The sequence below is a fragment of the Macaca fascicularis genome, chromosome 7 (genome assembly GCF_037993035.2).
Source record: "Macaca fascicularis isolate 582-1 chromosome 7, T2T-MFA8v1.1".
In the NCBI taxonomy this organism is placed as follows: domain Eukaryota; kingdom Metazoa; phylum Chordata; class Mammalia; order Primates; family Cercopithecidae; genus Macaca; species Macaca fascicularis.
Window position 1 is genome coordinate 53,976,028 of NC_088381.1, and position 19,207 is coordinate 53,995,234.

Below are 19,207 nucleotides of genomic sequence, written 5' to 3' on the forward strand. Positions count from 1 at the left end.
AAATAGACAAAAAAGAGTTTCTAACTTATTGTATGAGCATAATCCTGATAACCAAAGATGATGCAAAAAAGAAAAAATCATAAAACTCTATCACTCATAAATGTATATGCAATAGTAGTGAACAAAATATTAGCAAAGAATACACAAAAAAGATAATATACCAGTAATGAATTAGGGTTATTCCAGCTTAGCAAAAATAGTTTCATATTAGGAAATAAATATAAGTCACTATACTAAAAGACTAAACAACAAATAAATAAGCCAATATTTAGAAATTAGAAAAAGAAACTTCCTTAACTAAAAAGACTCGTTATTAAACACCTAAAGCAAACATCATTTTAAGTGAGAAAACTTTAGACTCATACTCTTTAAAATCAGATATGAGACAGAATGCCACCACTACATGTGTTCACCATGGTACTACAGATATGACCCAGTGTGATAAAAAAACAAAAGTAAATTTGAGTTATAAACAATGGAAATAAGCAATACAACCTTATTATTTGCAATGTGATTCTTTACATAGAAACCTCAATCTACAGACAAGTTACTGGAAATAAGAGTTTAACAAGAGGGTAAATATGAACTTGATATGCAAAATCATTTGCATTTCTATAGAGCAACAAAGTAACAGACAGGTAAAAAATACCAGTAGGGGGAATTATAAAACCTTACTTATTAACAAATATTCTTAAAGGCCTAATTGAAATGTAATAATATGACATTCGCAAATAAGAAGAATATCAGGAAGATGTGAATTATTTCCCAAATGATCTGATTTAAAACAATTCTCGACAGTTTTTGATAGAACTTGACAATTCTGTAATGTATAAGGATGAGTAAAAGGACAAGAAGCCACAAGAAACATCTTGTTCTCCTGTGTATGAGAACAAGTTTATTAAGTAAGGTAACATGATAATGGAGCAGACAAACGAGCATAGGGAAGCCATAAACAGTTCATGCATGCATGAAAGGTAGCATAAAACAGAGGTGACATGTGAGATGGTGAAAGAAGAATCCAATAAAAGGAGCTGTAAAAAATAACTCAAAGTGGATTGAAGATTTAAATGTCAAAAACAAAACTTCAAAACACTTAATGGAAAATATAGGTGAAATACATCGCCAGAGAGGATTTTTGAAGCAGAACACAAAAAGTACTATCTATAAAAGACAATATTGGTAAATTTGATTGTTGAAATTAATATTTTTTGCTAACAGACATAAAAATATGAAAATCTAAGTTAAAAACTGTTACAGATATCTCCTATATATATCTCTAATAAAAAATTAGTAACAATTTATGAAAAAAGCCTAAAAATAAAAAGCAAAAGTAAACAACCCAATAGAACCCAATAGAAAAGGGGAAGAACAGCCACAGACATTTTTTTTTTTTTTGAGATGGAGTCTCCCACTCTCGCCCAGGCTGAAGTGCATTGGCACGATCTTGGCTCACTGCAAACTCCGCCTCCCGGGTTCATGCCATTCTCCTGTCTCAGCCTCCTGAGTAGCTGGGACTACAGGCACCCGCCAACATGCCCAGCTAATTTTTTTTTTTTGTATTTTTAGTAGAGACGGGGTCTCACCGTGTTAGCCAGGATGGAACCACAGACATTTTACAGAACAGGAAATACTTTCCTAAAACATGAAGTAATGCTTTATGTCATTAGTGATCATGTAAATAAAAATCAAGCCTATAATGAAATACCACTTTACACCTACTTGATTGGCAAATGTTAAAAACCCATATAATGCCAAGAGTTGTGGAGAATGTAAATCTACATCTTTTATACATCACTGGTAAGTGTGCAAACTGGTGCAATCAATTAGAAAAACAGTATGGGATCGTCTCTAAAATTGAACATTTATATACCATACTACTCAGCATTCCACCCTTAGGTATATACCCAAGGAAAACTCTTATACATGTACAAGTGGTATGTATAGGAATGTTAACACCAACACTACTTACAAACCAAAAACTTAAAAACAACACAAATACCAATCAACAGGATAGTAACAAATTGTGTATAATTACAAAACAGTACAGCAACCAAAACCAACAAACTAAAGCTCTTCATAGTAATTTGGATGAATATAAGCATTATAATATTGAAGGAAAAAGCACAAGTCCATAAAGATTATATACAGTGAGGTATTCTTCTTGTAAAGCAATAAACAACCAAAATAAAAGTATACATTTTAGGAATAGACCTACATGTAAAAAAAATCAAAATATAAATTATGAATGGGACAAGCGGGAAGAGGACCTATTAAGCAACATTAAACAAAACTAGGTTTACAATATTAATGCCAGACAAAAATAATATTCAAGGAAAGAGGCATTAAATAGGAAAGACAGATGCTTCATACTCTTAAAAGGTAAACTTCACCAGTAAAAGAGATATAAAAAGTTATGACTGTGATGATAAATCTTTGGAATACATAAATAGCAAATACTGATTTTAAAAACACAAAGAGACGTGAAGAAATAACAATAATAGCATATTGGCATTCTTTCCATTTTGAGTAAAGGATTTAAATGAACAAAAACCAATCGGATAAAAAAGTAAGATTTACATGATAATTAAGACATTTGATCTAATAAATGTTATATATACCCAGAGAGAAAAGAGATTATTCTTAAAATTTTACAATATATTAAACTACAAAGAAAAATTAATAAACTCCTCATAGTGGAACCTATATAAACCATAATCTCTGACCAGAATCCAATGAAAGTAAAAATTAAAAATCAAAGAACAGTCCTCATATTGGCAACACATACTCTTTTTTTAATTATTATATTTTAAGTTCAGGGTACATGTGCAGAACATGCAGGCTTGTTACATAGGTATACACATGCCATGGTGCCTTGCTGTACCCATGAACCCTTGATCTATATTAAGTATTTCTCCTAATGCTATCCCTCCCCTAATCACCCCACCCCCCGACAGGTCCCAGTGTGTGATGTTCCCCTTCTTCTATCCACGTGTTCTCATTGTTCAACTCCCACTTATGAGTGAGAACATGCGGTCTTTGGTTTTCTGTTCTTGCAGTAGTTTGCTGAGAATGACAGTTTCCAGCTTCATCCATGTCCCTGCAAAGGACACGAACTCATCCTTTTTTATGGCGGCAAAATATTCCATGGTGTGTATTTGCCACCTTTTCTTTATCCAGTCTATCACTGATGAGCATTTGGGTCAGTTCCAAGTCTTTGCTATTGTGAACAGTGCCGCAATAAACATACATGTACATGTGTCTTTACAGTAGAATGTTTTATTATCCTTTGGGTATATACCCAGTAATGGGACTGCTGGGTCAAATGGTATTCCTAGTTCTAGATCCTTGAGGAATCACCACACTGTCTTCCACAATGGTTGAACTAATTTACACTCCTACCAACAGCGTAAAAGCACTCCTATTTCTCCACATCCTCTCCAACATCTGTTGTTTCCTGACTTTAATGATCGCCATTCTAACTGGCGTGAGATGGTATCTCATCGTGGTTTTGATTTGCAGTTCTCTAATGATCAGTGAAGATGAGCTTTTCTTCATATGTTTGTTGGCTGCATAAATGTCTTCTTTTGAGAAGTGTCTGTTCTTATCCTTTGCCCACTTTTTGATGGGGTTTTCTTTTCGTAAACTTGTTTAAGTTCTTTGTAGGTTTTGGATATTGGCCCTTTGTCAGATGGACAGATTGCAAAAATTTTCTCCCATTCTGTAGGTTGCTGATGATAATTTCTTTTGCTATGCAGAAGCTCTTTAGTTTAATTAGATACCATTTGTCAATTTTGGCTTTTGTTGCCATTGCTTTTGGTGTTTTAGTCATGAAATCTTTGCCCATGCCTATGTCCTAAATGGTATTGCCTAGGTTTTCTTCAAGGATTTTTATGGTTTTAGGTCTTATGTTTAAGTCTTTAATTCATCTTGAGCTAATTTTTGTATACAGTGTAAGGAAAGGGTCCAGTTTCAGTTTTCCGCATATGGCTAGCCAGTTTTCCCAACACCATTTATTAAATAGGAAATCCTTTCCCCATTTCTTGTTTTTCTGAGGTTTGTCAAAGATCAGATGGTTGTAGATGTGTGGTGTTATTTCTGAGGCCTCTGTTCTGTTCCATTGGTCTATATATCTGTTTTTGGTACCGGTACCATGCTGTTTTGGTTACTGTAGCCTTAAATGCCTTTTCTTTTTTTTTTTTTTTTTTTTTTTCAGACGGAGCCTCACTCTGTCACCCCAGCTGGAGTGCAGTGGCAGGATCTCCGCTCACTGCAAGCTCCACCTCCCAGGTTCACACCATTCTCCTGCCTCAGACTCCAGAGTAGCTGGGACTACAGGTGCCCGCCACCGTGCCCGACTAATTTCTTGTATTTTTAGTAGAGACGGGTTTCACCATGTTACCCAGGATGGTCTCTATCTCCTGACCTCGTGATTCGCCCACCTTTGCCTTTCAAAGTGCTGGGATTACAGGCGTGAGCCACCGCGCCCGACCCAAATGCTTCTTTCTTAAAAAGGAAAAAAAAATTAAATTCAAACTGTCTTCAATCAAAGGAAATATGTGGCATTAAATAACATGTCTTAAAACAAGAACAAATAAAAACAAATTAATCATTCAATTGAGACGGGGTAGAGGGAAGGAAAGAGACTGAAAAAAGGTAGAAAGAAGAAAAATTTTAAAAACCATTAGCAAGTTTAAGGCAAAAAGAAAGTGTAAAATATTGAAATCAGAAAATAGAAAACAGATTTTAATGATTTCAAAGAGGCTTACTATGTGTATATACTTTTATTAAAATAAATTAGAAAATCTAATCTAAGAAAGTAATCTTCTAAGAAGATATCAATTATTGACTCAAGAAGATCTGGAAAATCTTAAAAGACAATGAACACAGAAGAAACTGATACGGTAGAGAAAAGCCTCCCCCTAAAAATGGCTTCTAAACCTGAGGGCCTAGAAGCAGTGACACCTCAGTTAATAATGAGCACCCCTTATATCTAGGTCTTGTTTTCTAAGTGTTATCCTTGAAAACAAAAAAAAACAGAGCTCCTTGGAGAAGTGGCTGATTCCAGGGCTAGAAAAGGAAGAATACCAGATAAGGCTGCGGCTTACAAGATTATAAAATGCCAGTAAAGAAGTGTTCAAAAAAACTAAACAGGGCAATGTCAAAAAGACACAAAAACTGACTGAAAGAGTTCGTAATCACCAAATCTGGAACAGTATTAGCAATAAGATAATGTATACTAGAATATAACTCAGAGTAAAAAAATATATATCTGATATAAAAGATAAATAAATAAATAAGGAATATGGGCAAACCTTCCTTAACAGAAGGATTCCGAAAATTATATATAGATAGTCCTCCTCTGGAAGCTGAAACCTAATCCCTCCCACAGGTATCCCAATCCCTTGAAACCTGCTTCCAAGGTATGGAAAAGAAAAAATAGTCACTTCCCAGTGAAGAAACATTGCAAACACTACTGTGGCAAGAAATAAGTTATAATTGTATGTATCTTTGATATGATGTGCCTAAACGACATTTCAACTCTATGGTATTCCCACCAAAAACATATAACCCAGGGTAATCATGAGAAAAAAAATCTACAAACCTACTTCAGTCATCAGGCGAACCCAAATGAGAGATATTCTGCAAAATGCCTCACCCAGCACTCCTCAAAACTGACAGGGCCATGAAAAACAAGAAATTATAATAGTGATCGCCAGGGTCTGGAGGGAGGCGGGAATGGAAAGTTAATGTTTAATGGGCACAGATTTTCAGATGTTAAAGATGAAAAGAGTTCTGTGGATTAACAGTGGTGACGGTAGCATAACAATGTGAATGAACTTAATGACACTAAACTATAATATATACTTTAAAAGGGTTAAGATGGTAACTATCGCTTTGTATTTTACTTTGAAATCAGGGAGTGTAATGCCTCCAGCTTTGTTCTTTCTCAGGATTGCGTTGGCTACTCAGATTTTTTTGTCATTCCATACAAATTTTAGGAGGTTTTTTCTACTTCTATTAAAAATGTCATTGAAATTTTGATGGAGATTACACTGAATCTATACATTGCTCTGGAGAGTATGGACACTTTAACAGTACTAATTCTTCCAATCCATGAACACAGGATATCTTCATTTATTTATATCTTCTTCAATTTCTCTCATCAGTATCTTACAGTTTTCAGTGAAAAGACTTTTTACCTCCTTGGTTAAATTTATTCCAAAATATTCCACTTTTTGATGCTATTATGAATGAGATAATTTTATTAATTCCTTTTTCAGAAAGTTCATTGTTAGTGTATAGAAACACAACTAAATTGCGGCAATCACTACACAGTGTTTGCATTAATATACAAATCATTATGTTGTACACACTGAATGTATACAATTGAATATACACAATTTTTGTCAACTATACCTTAATAAAGTTGGAAAAATAGTTAAGATGGCATATATTAAGTTTTGTGTATTTTACCACAGAAAACAAATTTTTCCCAAAAAACACATAGAGGAACATATAATTTTATAGATATATTAAACAAAACCTTTAAGGAAGAGACAATTTCTATTTTATGCAACATGTTCCCAGTAATAAAAACACAACAGGAAAATCTAGTCAGTTTATATATGAAGATGATACAATCTTGAGAAAGAAAAATAATAAGATATTTCAAAAACAAATTTAACTCTGTACTTTTAAAATCATGACCAAATTAAGTTAAATATTAATATAGACAAGCCATTAATATATCACATAAACAAATTGAAAAAAGAATTTTGCAATTTTGCCCAGAAAATACTTCTTGCTATAATTAAAGGAGAAAAGCAATCATAAGATGGAGAAAAAGTTCAACCCAAATTAATAACAATTTATTATTTTTAAGATCTTATAAAATTAGAGATAAAAACGGACCTTCTTTAATATGATAAAACATATTTATAAAAACTATAAATCGATTAAATTAAAACTGCAAATTAGAAAGTAACAGGGTAAAACAAAGTCTTAATTTCATTCAGTTTAAAATGCCAAGTTACCAAACTAGCTACTAGTGTAACTCTAAGGTCACTTTGCACTCCGAATTTTACACCTTGACTAACACAGCTAAAAATCTGTTAAGAGTCAACTTAATTATTAATTCTTCTCTTTTGAGTTAATTCTAAAACTCTAAAAAGCAAGTTTGTATTCTTTCCTTTATAAAAATTATTTGTGGTCAGGCGTGGTGGTTCATACCTGTAATCCCAGCACTTTGGGAGGCTGAGGTGGGTGGATCACCTGAGGTCAAGAGTTTGAGACCAGCCTGGCTGACATGGTAAAACCCCACCTCCACTAAAAAAAATACAAAAATTAGCCAGTGTGGTGGCAGGCGCCTGTAGCCCCAGCTACCTGGGAGGCTGAGACAGGAGAATTGCTTGAACCCAGGAGGCAGAGGTTGCAGTGAGCCAAGATCAAGCAACTTCACTCCAGCCTGAGCGACGGACCAAGACTCCCATCTTGAAAAAAGAAAAAAAAAAAAAAAAAAAACCGTTTACTTAAATATTTTTCCTCGACCTAATAAGTGGAATCTAAAAATTTTCCTTCAACTAAATAAAGAAGATCAATAAATCAGCCACAGATATAGAGCCACATATTCTCTGCATATCACAGTGTGAAAACTTAGACTATATAAATTAATAATCAGCTATATATGTGTGTGCATTATATACTGAATACATATACATTTACTTACACACACACACACACACACACACACGCACACACATACCCCTATAAAAATTTTCCTATACTATTAAGGAGAAAAATCAAGTCAATGGAAGCTATGCCTTAAAAGAAAGGACAATATGTTTTAAAATCATTTCTCAAATTGTCTTAAACTTACTAACCCTACTGAGGTATTCGATGGGAAAAAAAACTGAAGATTTAATTTAAATTACTTCTAGTTTGCTCATTCAACTTGATTTCCTATTGAAAGGCAAATAAGATGTTTCATAATGTGATTATAAAATGATAGTGAATACTTCTTCTACAAAGGCAAGCAAAGTAAGGAAATAAATGGGTCTATATGGAATTATCTTTTATTTCCCAGACTATCATAATTCTGGGAAACATCTTGCCACTTCTTTTGATCTCATTGCCGGGCACACCCTGGCCAAAACAGTCAGCTTACCTTTCATTAAATACAGTGATGTCTTTATGTTTTTGCTAATTTAAAATTTCTTTATTTTCCTAATTTAAAATTTATTTTCTCTTCAATCACCTAGTTGGCATATATTGTCCACGGAAACTAATAATGCTATTTGTAAAATCACATATGGTTGTAAACATCCAATACATTACAGTTAATTTAAGATCCTTCAGGAAGGTCCTATTCATATCTTTCAGGAGTCAAATGAAAATTATTATTTTTTTCTATAAGTATACAGGGTAACTAAAAGAGTTTGTACAATTTACATGCGTTTGAAGCTAATGGAATCTCACAAACATAGAAATACACTGATTTAAAATGGAAAAAATATCTTTTTAAATTCATTCTACATATACAATTAAATGTACTTCAAGCAACTTCTAGAAAAGATCCTAGCAGCTTCTTTAGATAATGTGAAAACGGGACCACAAAGATATCAAATACTAAAAATAATACTTCATTGATTTATTTAGCAATGCATGTAAAAAGTTAAATTTTAGAATATATTTAAAACTAGTACCCATTTTTGACCTTTAAAAATCACCTTTTTAATCATTTGAATTCTAAGATGAATGAGAAAAAAAATCAAACATAAACGTCAAACATAGTCCCTTTTGTTAAGTCTCAAGAAACACTAGAAAAACTGCCCAAATTACAATAAAAACACAAAACAATAAAGCTTTCTTACTCAGCAGTGACCTATTATGTTGAACAGGCTTAAAACAAAATGTGTCAAAGATCAAGAGTAAGTTATCTGAGATGTTAAGTTCATAAGGTCAAAGGTACAATTTTATTAGGTCAGAGGTAATATAAATAAAATCTTACATGTCAAAGAAGAAAGGTCACAGAAAAGGTGTATATAATATAAAGACATCATAGATGACAAGTAATAACTTTAAGTAGAACAAGTATGTGTACTATAGATACCCTCTACTGATTAAAAAAATGAACTTCCATGATAGTAACAGAAAATAGCCTTTTTATATCACATAATTCATATGCTATATTATACATTTGTTTTCAGGAAGAAGAGGCTATAACCAAGAATAACGACATGAATTAAGTAAGAACTTTAAGAAAATTTAATTCATTCAAACTGAAACAGTACACAAAATGAACACATCATTCAAATCTCAAATCATAATAGCTAAACATAAGACTGCTATGGCTACAAAAATCAGATAATATTGCACATTTTTCTTCCAAAGTGTGTGAATCCTATTATTTGCTTCTAACCTTTTCTCATTGAAATAAAAACATGTGAAATTTATATTTCAGTTTACTTAATACCATATTCCAGAAAAAAATGATTTTTTGTAAATTAAATAATATTTTTAGCTGTTTTATTAATGGAAATTAACTACAAGTAATTTTTTTTTTGATATCGAGTCTCACTCTGTCACCCAGGCTGGAGTGCAATGGCATGAACTCGGCTCACTTGCAACCTCCACCTTCTGGGTTCAAGCAATTCTTCTACCTCAGCCTCCAAAGTAGCTGGGATTACAGGCGTACATCCACGCCCAGCTAATTTTTGTATTTTTAGTAGAGACAGCGTTTCACCATGTCAGCCAGGCTGGTCTTGAACTCCTGACCTCAGGTGAGCCACCTGCCTCAGTCTCCCAAAATGCTGGGATTACAGGTATGAGTCACCGCGCCTGGCCGCAAATAATTTTTATAAAGGAAAGAACATCCTTTACAATGGGAATTATTACAAGTAATTGAGGCAATTAAGGTTTTTTTCAAAGTAGAGTACACAAATACGTGACTATAGTTCTAAACAGAAAACTCATGTAGAAAATGGGGGTAATCATAAAATATTTAAGTAATAAAAAACTCCATACTATTCTCTCTTACAATACTTACACAATTTGAGTAAAAGGCAGAAAATTATCTGAGGTAAACTAGATTATTAGTTCCACATTCCATTTCACTTATATTAAAAGTACTCAGAATTTACAAAGGTGAAATTGAGAGGTCTACTCCAATGATACCTTCAAGCCACTCTGCATAAACTTTTCATTTCGATTCAACTCAATGGAAATTTATAAATAACCTTAACTATATGTCAAGCATTATATCAAACATGACTATGCAGGGCTCAAACACTGGAGACTTAATTCTAGCTACCGTGAACTGGCTTGTACTGGACTAATCTAACGCCAAAAGTTGCACAAAATACACAAAGCGACTATTTGAAAGGAACAAAAGCCAACACAGGACTTGAAAGACTATGATGCCTAAAAAAAGGCAAGCACATAAAATTAGCTGTACATTCATTCTGGATACTTCCTTCAGGGTTTATGCCAATTTCTGGCATGGGAGCATAGTGCAAGCAGAGTAGCAGTCTTAGTGAGCTGAGGAGACAGAATCTGGAGTTTAGAGTCATCAAAGTGGTTAAAACTTGAAAGGCAAAATTCTTCCAAGTTAAAAAATCACAAAAAAAGTGAGCTCAGACTGGGCTATCTTTTTTGGTTCTATATGAATTTTAGAATAGTTTTTTCTAATTCTGTGAAGAATGTCATTGGTAGTTTGATAGGAATAGCACTGAATCTGCAAATTGCTTTGGGCCGTATGCCCATGTTAACAATACTGACTCTTTCTATCCATGAGCGGGGAACATTTTTGCATTTGTTTGCGTTATCTCTGATATTTTTGAGCAGTATTTTGTAATTCTCATCTGTAGAGATCTTTCACCTCCCTGTTTTGTAGCTTTTTTATTCTTTTTGTAGCTTTTTTATTCTTTTTGTAGCTAATTTGAATGAGACTGAGTTCTTGATTTGGCTCTCAGCTTTGATGTTGTTGCTGTGTAGAAACGCTACTGATTTTTGTACATTCGTTTTGTGTCCTGAAACCTCACTGAAGTTGTTTATCAGATCTAGGAGCTTTTGAGCAGACCCTTTGAGGTTTTCCAGGTATAGAACTGTACAATCTGCAAAGGGAGAGAGTTTCACTTTTTTCATGCTATTTGGATGCCTCTGATTCTTTCTCTTGCCTGATTGCTCTGGCTAGGCCTTCCAGTACTATGCAGAATAGGAGTGGTGAGAGTGGAAATCCTTGGGGAATGCTTCTAGTTTTTGCCCCTCCAGTATGACGTTGGCTGTGGGTTTGTCATAGATGGCTCTTATTGTTTTGAGCTATGTTCCTTCAATTCCTAGTTTGTTGAGGGTTTTTAACATGAAAGGATGTTCCTTTCATCTTTGAAATTGCTGTCCTTTGGATAAGGCTTTTTGTTTTTATATTCTTCGATGCCCTTAAGGGTTTGACTGTAGTATACACTGCGTTCAGTGAACTGGCTTTGTTTCTGGATGACTTCAGCAGTGCTGGACTGCATGCCCCAGGGGAATGAGACCAGGCCCACGGTTTGGAACCTCAAGGTTAAGCACTTGCTGCACTAGAGTGGCTAAGGTGTTCCCTGTCCGCTGGCAACAATACTTCAATGGCAGGCGCTGGCAAAATCACTTCATCAGCACAGTGGTATCAGGTCCAAGTGCACAGGCTAGCAGTCACAGGTTCCGCATGCATGCAACTGCACTTGGTAGGGTGTGAACACGTATTTGCACACTGGTGATGGCAGTGCAGTGGCAAGAGTCCATACCTGCACCAGTGCCAGTAGCACCGTGGTGGCAAAGTCCATGCAGCTGCCAGAAAGTGGTGGGGAGAGGCTATGGGTAGCTGCGTGCCAGCAGGGGCCCATCTGCAGAAGCTCTCTGATGGTCAGGCAGGGTCTCGTGGGATAGGAGCTATGGTGGCAGCCACCTAGAAGCACCTCGTTTGGGCATCCAAGTCTGCACTGCAAGAAGGCATGGCCAGGCAGGGACCCTGGGAGATGCCATCAGACCAGGGTGCTCAGATCACACCAGCCCTGTTCCACTGTCAAGACAGCACTGCTGTGTGCAGATCTGACAGACAACAATGACCAAAGCCACCAAGGGGAACACAGTGAGACTTGGGGATTGAGCATCTCTGGCTGCCCTCCACAGCAGCTGTTCCTGTGTCAAACCCTCTGGGCTCTTCGCAAGCTGGACTCCAGTCCCTGCCACCTCTCCAAGCAATTCTCCCTGTCAGCTCAAATGTCCGTGGGAGTCATGGGGTCTCCTGCAGCTAGGATTCCAGAGGTCTGTGATGAGAGTGGGTCACTCCTTGCTTAGTTAGCCACCTCTTCCTCAGGAGAGAGTCCTGGTGCTCTGCAAAGCCAGGCGGCATTCCCCACTTTCTCCTGCAGCTTCAGCTCAGGGTGGGCCTTCCCTCCCTCTAATCTCAATGCCTTCCTTAGAAGATCTGCTCGGAGCGTGCTAGCCTTCTTGATGGTCTGGTCTCTGGGTGGGAGAGATGTTCTTCCTGGCTGCATCTAGTCAGCCATCTTGGCTCTTCCTGTTTTCCCTTATTTTAACAAGTCGGTAAACCAAATACTATTCAACTACAGATGTGTTCCTGATGGTACATAGGAAGGCACTGACATAAAGCTAAGAAAAATAACTACAGCTTCACATAGACAATAGGGATCAATTTCACAGGCTTAAGTATGAATGTATGAAGTCAGGCACAAAAGAATACATACTGTATGATACCATTTATATGAAATTCAAGGATAGGCAAGAGTAAATAATGATGCAAAAATTCATAGTAGTTAACTTTTGGGGACACAACTAGGAGGGGGCATAAGAGGAACCCAAAGGGTACAACAAATGGTCTATATTATGATCTGGGTGGTTTTATATCAGTTTATACATATGTAAAAATTCATCAGCTATATACTTGAGATTTGTGTTCTTGACTAACGAATGCCATACCTAAAAAAAAAAAAAGTTAAATATACACATGCACCTACATAAATGGACCTGCCCTCAAAGAACCCACAAAAACTTTTCCTGGATGGCTTAAGAGTTGCTTAACAAATATGAATTTCTTATTCTTGAGTAGTTTTAAAAATTTACTATAATAAACAGGACAGCAAATTCACAGATTATCTAGCTATGTCATCCAAGTTTCAAAAAGAGTTAAATGAAAAATATTCATATATATATTTATACAAATCTAAATTCCATGTTGACAATAATTATGTGTGAAGAAATAATGAATTTCCAAAAGCTTCTCAATGGTATACTGATGCAAAATTATCCTCTTAAGTGAAATTTATGTGGTTAACTGTTTTCCAAGAAATGTGGCATGTCACTGAGTAATTATTTTCCTGCATTATTAAAATATCAATATACCATAACCTTTCCTTATACTGAAATTATGTAAATAACAGCATTAAATTCTTGTTTCTATCTTTCTTGTTAAATTAATATATACACTAAAATAATGACACATTTGTACACTATATTATAGTAGCTATTAAGTGCTAAATTTAGTTTTAAATAATCACAGAAATAAATACAAACATGGAATTTTTTATAATAAAACAGCACATATTGGGTACTCAATAAACAACTGTAAATGAACAAAAATAAAGTTTACCACTTCTTCATCTGAAAGTTCACGCCCCTGGATGCTGCTATTCTCTCTCACAGCTTGCTGGTGTTTTCTCCCTTTAACATGGCTAAAAAGATATACCTCCGAAGAGATCTAAAAGCATAAAATCAAAGCAATGTAATCAATGTAACATTATATGAATTTTAAACACTACACATTCAGTCCAGTATATGATATGTGAGTTGAGATCCACCTAGTATTTACATATTAGTCTTAAAAATAGTTTCCTCAAACATAATTCTGAGAATCCTCTAGAAGACAAATGGTTAAAAAAAAAAGACTCAGGAGGCTGAGGCAGGAGAACCGGGAGGAACCCGGGAGGCGGAGGTTGCAGCGAGCCAAGATCGCGCCACTGCAATCCAGCCTGGGTGACAAAGCGATACTTGTCTCCAAAAAAAAAAAGACATGCTATAGTCAGCCTAAGAGGAAATTATTTCCTCTAAGTTTGAAGATTCAAGTCTCAGCAGTGAAAATGTTGTTTTCTTTTTTTAGACCTAGTACTCCAAAAATACTGACTTGGGCTATCACATTAAGCAGGTAATCATCCATTTTAATAGTAACTATATTCTTTAGCACTTTTACTGCTATTCCGAAATGCTGATGTTTCATTCAGAATCATGAAAGAAATCCAGGTCACTCAGCAGATGCCTTAGCATGAGTTTTATATTATTTTTTGAAACAGAGTCTTGCTTTGTCGCCCAGGCTGGAGTGCAGTGGCACAATCTTGGCTCACTGCAACCTCCGCCTCCTGGGTTCAAAGGATTCTCATGCCTCAGCCTCCTGAGTACCTGGGATTATAGACATGCACCGCCATGCCCAGCTAATTTTTTGTATTTTCAGTAGAGACGGGGTTTCACCATGTTGGCAAGGCTGGTTTTGAACTCCTGGCCTCAAATGATCCGCCCACCTTGGACTCCTAAAGTGCTGAAATTACAGGCGTGAGTTGCCACATCTCTCCTGCCTTAGCATAAGTTTTAAAAGACTGGAAGAATATATTTCCATGGTTTCATAAACTTTAGAAGTAAACTGTATCATTACAATATTGATAATAACAACTTACCAGCACATTGCAAAGAGAACACTGCTTCTTTCTTTCATAAGGGGTCAGTTTGGGGGCATAATCAGTATTTGCATGTCGCCCACTGCTTAGCTCAGCAGCTTTTTCTTTTCTTTGTTCAATCTGTTCCATGTGCCTTCGAATACTTTCATCATGCTGTAGATGAAGTCAAAGTGCAAGAATTTCAAAAATTATTCAAATTATGGTGAGAACTCGGAAAAATATATTTCCATTAAAACTTCAAAAATTATAGGAGAATGTCGCTTGTATGGCAACTTACACATTGAAGACAAAGCTTTACAGAAAGCCCTTTAATATCACCCACATGAACAGTAATGTTTATTAAAGTGTGCTCCAGGATAGATATTAATAGGTGTTTTACAGAACAGGTTCCATGGTCAAATAAATTTGAAAAACAGTAAACTAAAGCTAAACAGGTTTTTAATGTAGAACTTTACAGAACTTCCAGTACATCACTGTGATCTATGACTCAATACACCTAGCTTTTAGTAGGCATCAACTTACAAATTATTTGCCAATAACATATTTTTGAGAACCACTTCCTGGAACCCACCATGGGAAATGTTAACCTATAGGTAAAGCACATGCTTATCCATACAGCAAGCAAGGCCCATCATGACCAATCCTATAACCTACTCCATTTTTATACCTCCAGTGACAATCCTGGGGGGAAAATACTATTTCAGACCTTTGTCCTTACACTCATCTATTTCATATGGCTAGGATGGCATCCCACCTACCTATCTATTTTACTCATCCTCCTTTCAAGATCCAGCTCAGGAAGTGTTCTTTAAAAATCACTTCCCTGACCTCTGACACTCCTCATGTTAGACTAAGTGTCCTCTTCTGTGCTTCCACAGCATTTCACGTATGCCTCTCTCTATGTGGAAGTTATGTACTTAGCACCTGAGTTTAAAGTAAATGAAGAGTTTCTTAAAAATCAGAACGATGCCTTATCTCTGCATTCCCCTGCCTACCACAAGGCTCAATAAATACCTGCTACAATAAATTTAAATGAATGATAAATTTCTAGGACTATACAAATAGTAAAATACGGTCTTCTAACTTAAGGGTTTTACTATCCCTGTGAGGAGCCAGCATGTAAATAACTGTGACATAATATGAAACATTCATACTGTTAGAGACTGCCTACAGGTTGTAGTAATACTAAAAATTTTCTAGAAAGTATCAGTTTATCATAATCTCCCAAGCTACGATTATGCAATTCATAAGCACTGAAATCAAGTGAAGCAAATCATAAGAAACATCTTTTAATTTACTTTTGAGTGATTAAAACCTATGAATATAAGAAGCCTACCAGTAATGCCTTCAAGTCATTAACAAATTGCTGGCCGGGCGTGGTGGCTCAAGCCTGTAATCCCAGCACTTTGGGAGGCCGAGACAGGCGGATCACGAGATTAGGAGATCGAGACCATCCTGGCTAACACGGTGAAACCCCGTCTCTACTAAAAAATACAAAAAACTAGCCAGGCGAGGTGGTGGGCGCCTGTAGTCTCAGCTACTCGGGAGGCTGAGGCAGGAGAATGGTGTAAACCCGGGAGGCGGAGCTTGCAGTGAGCTGAGATCCGGCCACTGCACTCCAGCCTGGGAGACAGAGCGAGACTCCGTCTCAAAAAAAAAAAAAAAAACAAATTACTTAGTAAAAACAGGAAATGTTAAATAAACTTCCTTAAATTTTTTTCCTCAATGGCTCTACCATATCAAAGTAAACTTAGTTTCCAGATACTGAGTTAGAATGATCATAGTGAAATCATATAAGCTTTGCTGTGCAAAGATTTAGAATACAAATTAATTCAATTTTTGCTCTACAAAATGTTGATCTCATGCTACACTGCAAGCCCTAAAATTTCAGTTTAAAAATATATAATATCCTTACCTTGAGCTGAATTTTTTTCTGTAACTCTTCCATAGCTTCTTGTTGAGCAGCTGTGAGTGCTGCCAATCGTTCTTCCCTGTCTCTGTAAGAAGACAGTAAAAATTATAAACTCAACTGCTTAAAGTAACAAATCTCATGAGGCTCAAAAATACAATTAGGACACATAGGCTTATATAGTCTAAAGGGCTATTATTTTTTTAAAAAAATATTCTTCTTAGAGTGCCTACTAAATCCCAGGTATATTGCTAATTAAACGTTTGGGAAACAATAGAGATTATCAGTTATGAAATGGACTTCTGGACCCAGGCATGGGTTTAAATATTAGCTCAAAGACTGTCATTTGAATATGGCTGTTGAAAACTGTATTTATCTCTATTCCCTTCCAAAAACACAATTAAACCACAAAAAAGAATAGAAAAGGCATAAACTCACAAAAACAAAGAAGAGGAAATAATCACAAAAAATGGACATCAATATTTCAAAAGCTGAGAAGCAATCCTGAGAAAGCTGAAATCTAAGCTTTCAGAGGGAAACTAATAAGCAAGGTGACTCTACTAGCAAAATTCCATTAAGAGTTCAGAAATTGAAAAAAACTATTCACTTATTAAGGAAGGGATAAAGGTTGAGGATAAAAATAAGCAGACTCGGAAAGCCTTAAAATACAGCAGGTCTCCAAATCTCCCCACGCCAGCAGAAGATGAAGAGATTACTCCCTAGAAGGGCTGAACAAAAGGACCTGCATTCAGGACAGAAGGCAAATTGGAGGTGAGATAATACACTGAAAACAGGAAGTTTAAGTGAAAATCTACATACTGAAATAGTGAGACAAGTAGCATCCTTCTATTTTAATTCATACAGCATGCATAGCCAGCTTTCCTCACCACTCCCCTCATGTATCCCAGAATTTAAAGTATAATAAATTAGAATAAATAAATAAAAAGAAACAAACTGTTAACACACACACACACACAATGTATAAATATATTTTCTCTTTTATTATCTTAGTTCTTTTAAAAATATAGAACTGTATAAAGAAATAATTTATAAGATTAATGTTTCATTTATGACATTTATATGTAAGATATGTGAAAATAGTAACGCAAGGGGAAGAATGAAAGAGGAGGCCAGAACTTTGGTACAAAGTTGTTCTATTTTAACAAAATTAATTTAGTTTTATCCTAAAGTAGAATATAAGTCAAGATGAATACTATAATCCAAAAAGCAACTATTAAAGTAACTAAAATAATATAATTTTTAAATAATGAAGAAAATAATACAACAAAAAGTGGTTTAATAAAAACAAAAGGTAAAGGAGAACAAAAAAGACTTGAGACATATAGAAAACAAGTATCAAAATGGCAGACATAAATTCAGTCATACCAAAAATTACATCAAATGAGAATTGACTAAACATTCCAATCAAAAGGCAGAAATTAGCAAACCAGATAGAAAAGTAAAACCCAACTATGTACAGCCTACAAGAGACAGATATGAGATACAAAAACACAAAAAGGATGAGGGTATAAGAACAGAAGACATACCATGTAAATAGTAGCTAATTTTTGTATTTTTAGTAGAGATGGGGTTTCACCATGTTGGCCAGGATGGTCTCGATCTCTTGACCTCATGATCCACCCGCCTTGGCCTCCCAAAGTGCTGGGATTACAGACGTGAGCCACTGCGCCCGGCCAAGAACTTTATAATAAGTGAGATCACTTAAGATGAAAAAGACAAATTCCTAGGAAGACATGAATTATCAAAGCTGATTCCAGCAGATATAGAAAAATCTCAATAGACCAAAAACAAGGGGAAAAAAACTTAACTGGTAATTTAAAATCTTCCCACAAAGAAAAACCCAAGCCCTGATGGCTTTACTGGTAAACTCACCCAAACATTTAGAAAGAAATAATACCAATCCTATGGAAATGGTTTCTCAAATAGAGCAGGAAAGAATACTTCCCCTTACATTCCGTAAGGCCAGAATCGCCATAACACAAAAGCCAGACGAAAGCATCACAAGAAAACTACAGATAAATACCCCTCATGAACATGCCCTTGGCAAGAAGCCAACAACATATAAAAACTATTATATATCATGACAAAGCAGGAATTAACCCAGGAATACAAGGTTATTTTAATATGCAAAAATTAATGTAACATACCATATTAATAAAATAAAGAGTAAAACCCATAGTCATCTTAATGGACCCACAAAAAGAAGGATTTCACCAAATTCAAAGTCCATTCATGTTAAAAGCTCTCAACAAACTAGAAATAGAAAGAAACTTCCTCAATCTATAAACTTTATCAAAAATCTACAGCAAAGATCATACATAGTGGTGAAAGACCAAATGCTTTCCCACTAAGACTGAGGAAAAAACAGGGACACCCAATATCACAACTTCCACTGAACATTAAATACAAGGAGTGAACCAGTGCAAGAGGGCAAAAAGAAAAAAAATAAATTAAAGGCATCCACATTAGAAATAAAGAACTAAAACAAACTTTATTCACAGATGCCATGAGCCTTTATGTATAAAAAGTACTAAAGAATAAAAATAATAATAATAAAAAA

The 19,207-nt window shown here is 35.3% G+C and overlaps 1 protein-coding gene across 24 annotated transcripts in view; it reads right to left on the reverse strand.

Annotated features, from left to right (window-relative positions):
* Positions 1 to 19,207, reverse strand: part of SCAPER (S-phase cyclin A associated protein in the ER) — a 557,109-nt gene that overhangs the window by 334,874 nt on the left and 203,028 nt on the right. For all 24 annotated transcript variants that reach the window (XM_005560160.5, XM_065548231.2, XM_073996464.1 and 21 more), the window contains 3 exons: positions 16,633 to 16,714; positions 14,718 to 14,870; positions 13,643 to 13,750 (listed from right to left, as the gene is read on the reverse strand). In XM_005560160.5, coding sequence (XP_005560217.3) covers positions 13,643 to 13,750; positions 14,718 to 14,870; positions 16,633 to 16,714 — 343 coding nt within the window. The remainder of the gene's footprint in view (positions 1 to 13,642; positions 13,751 to 14,717; positions 14,871 to 16,632; positions 16,715 to 19,207) is intronic.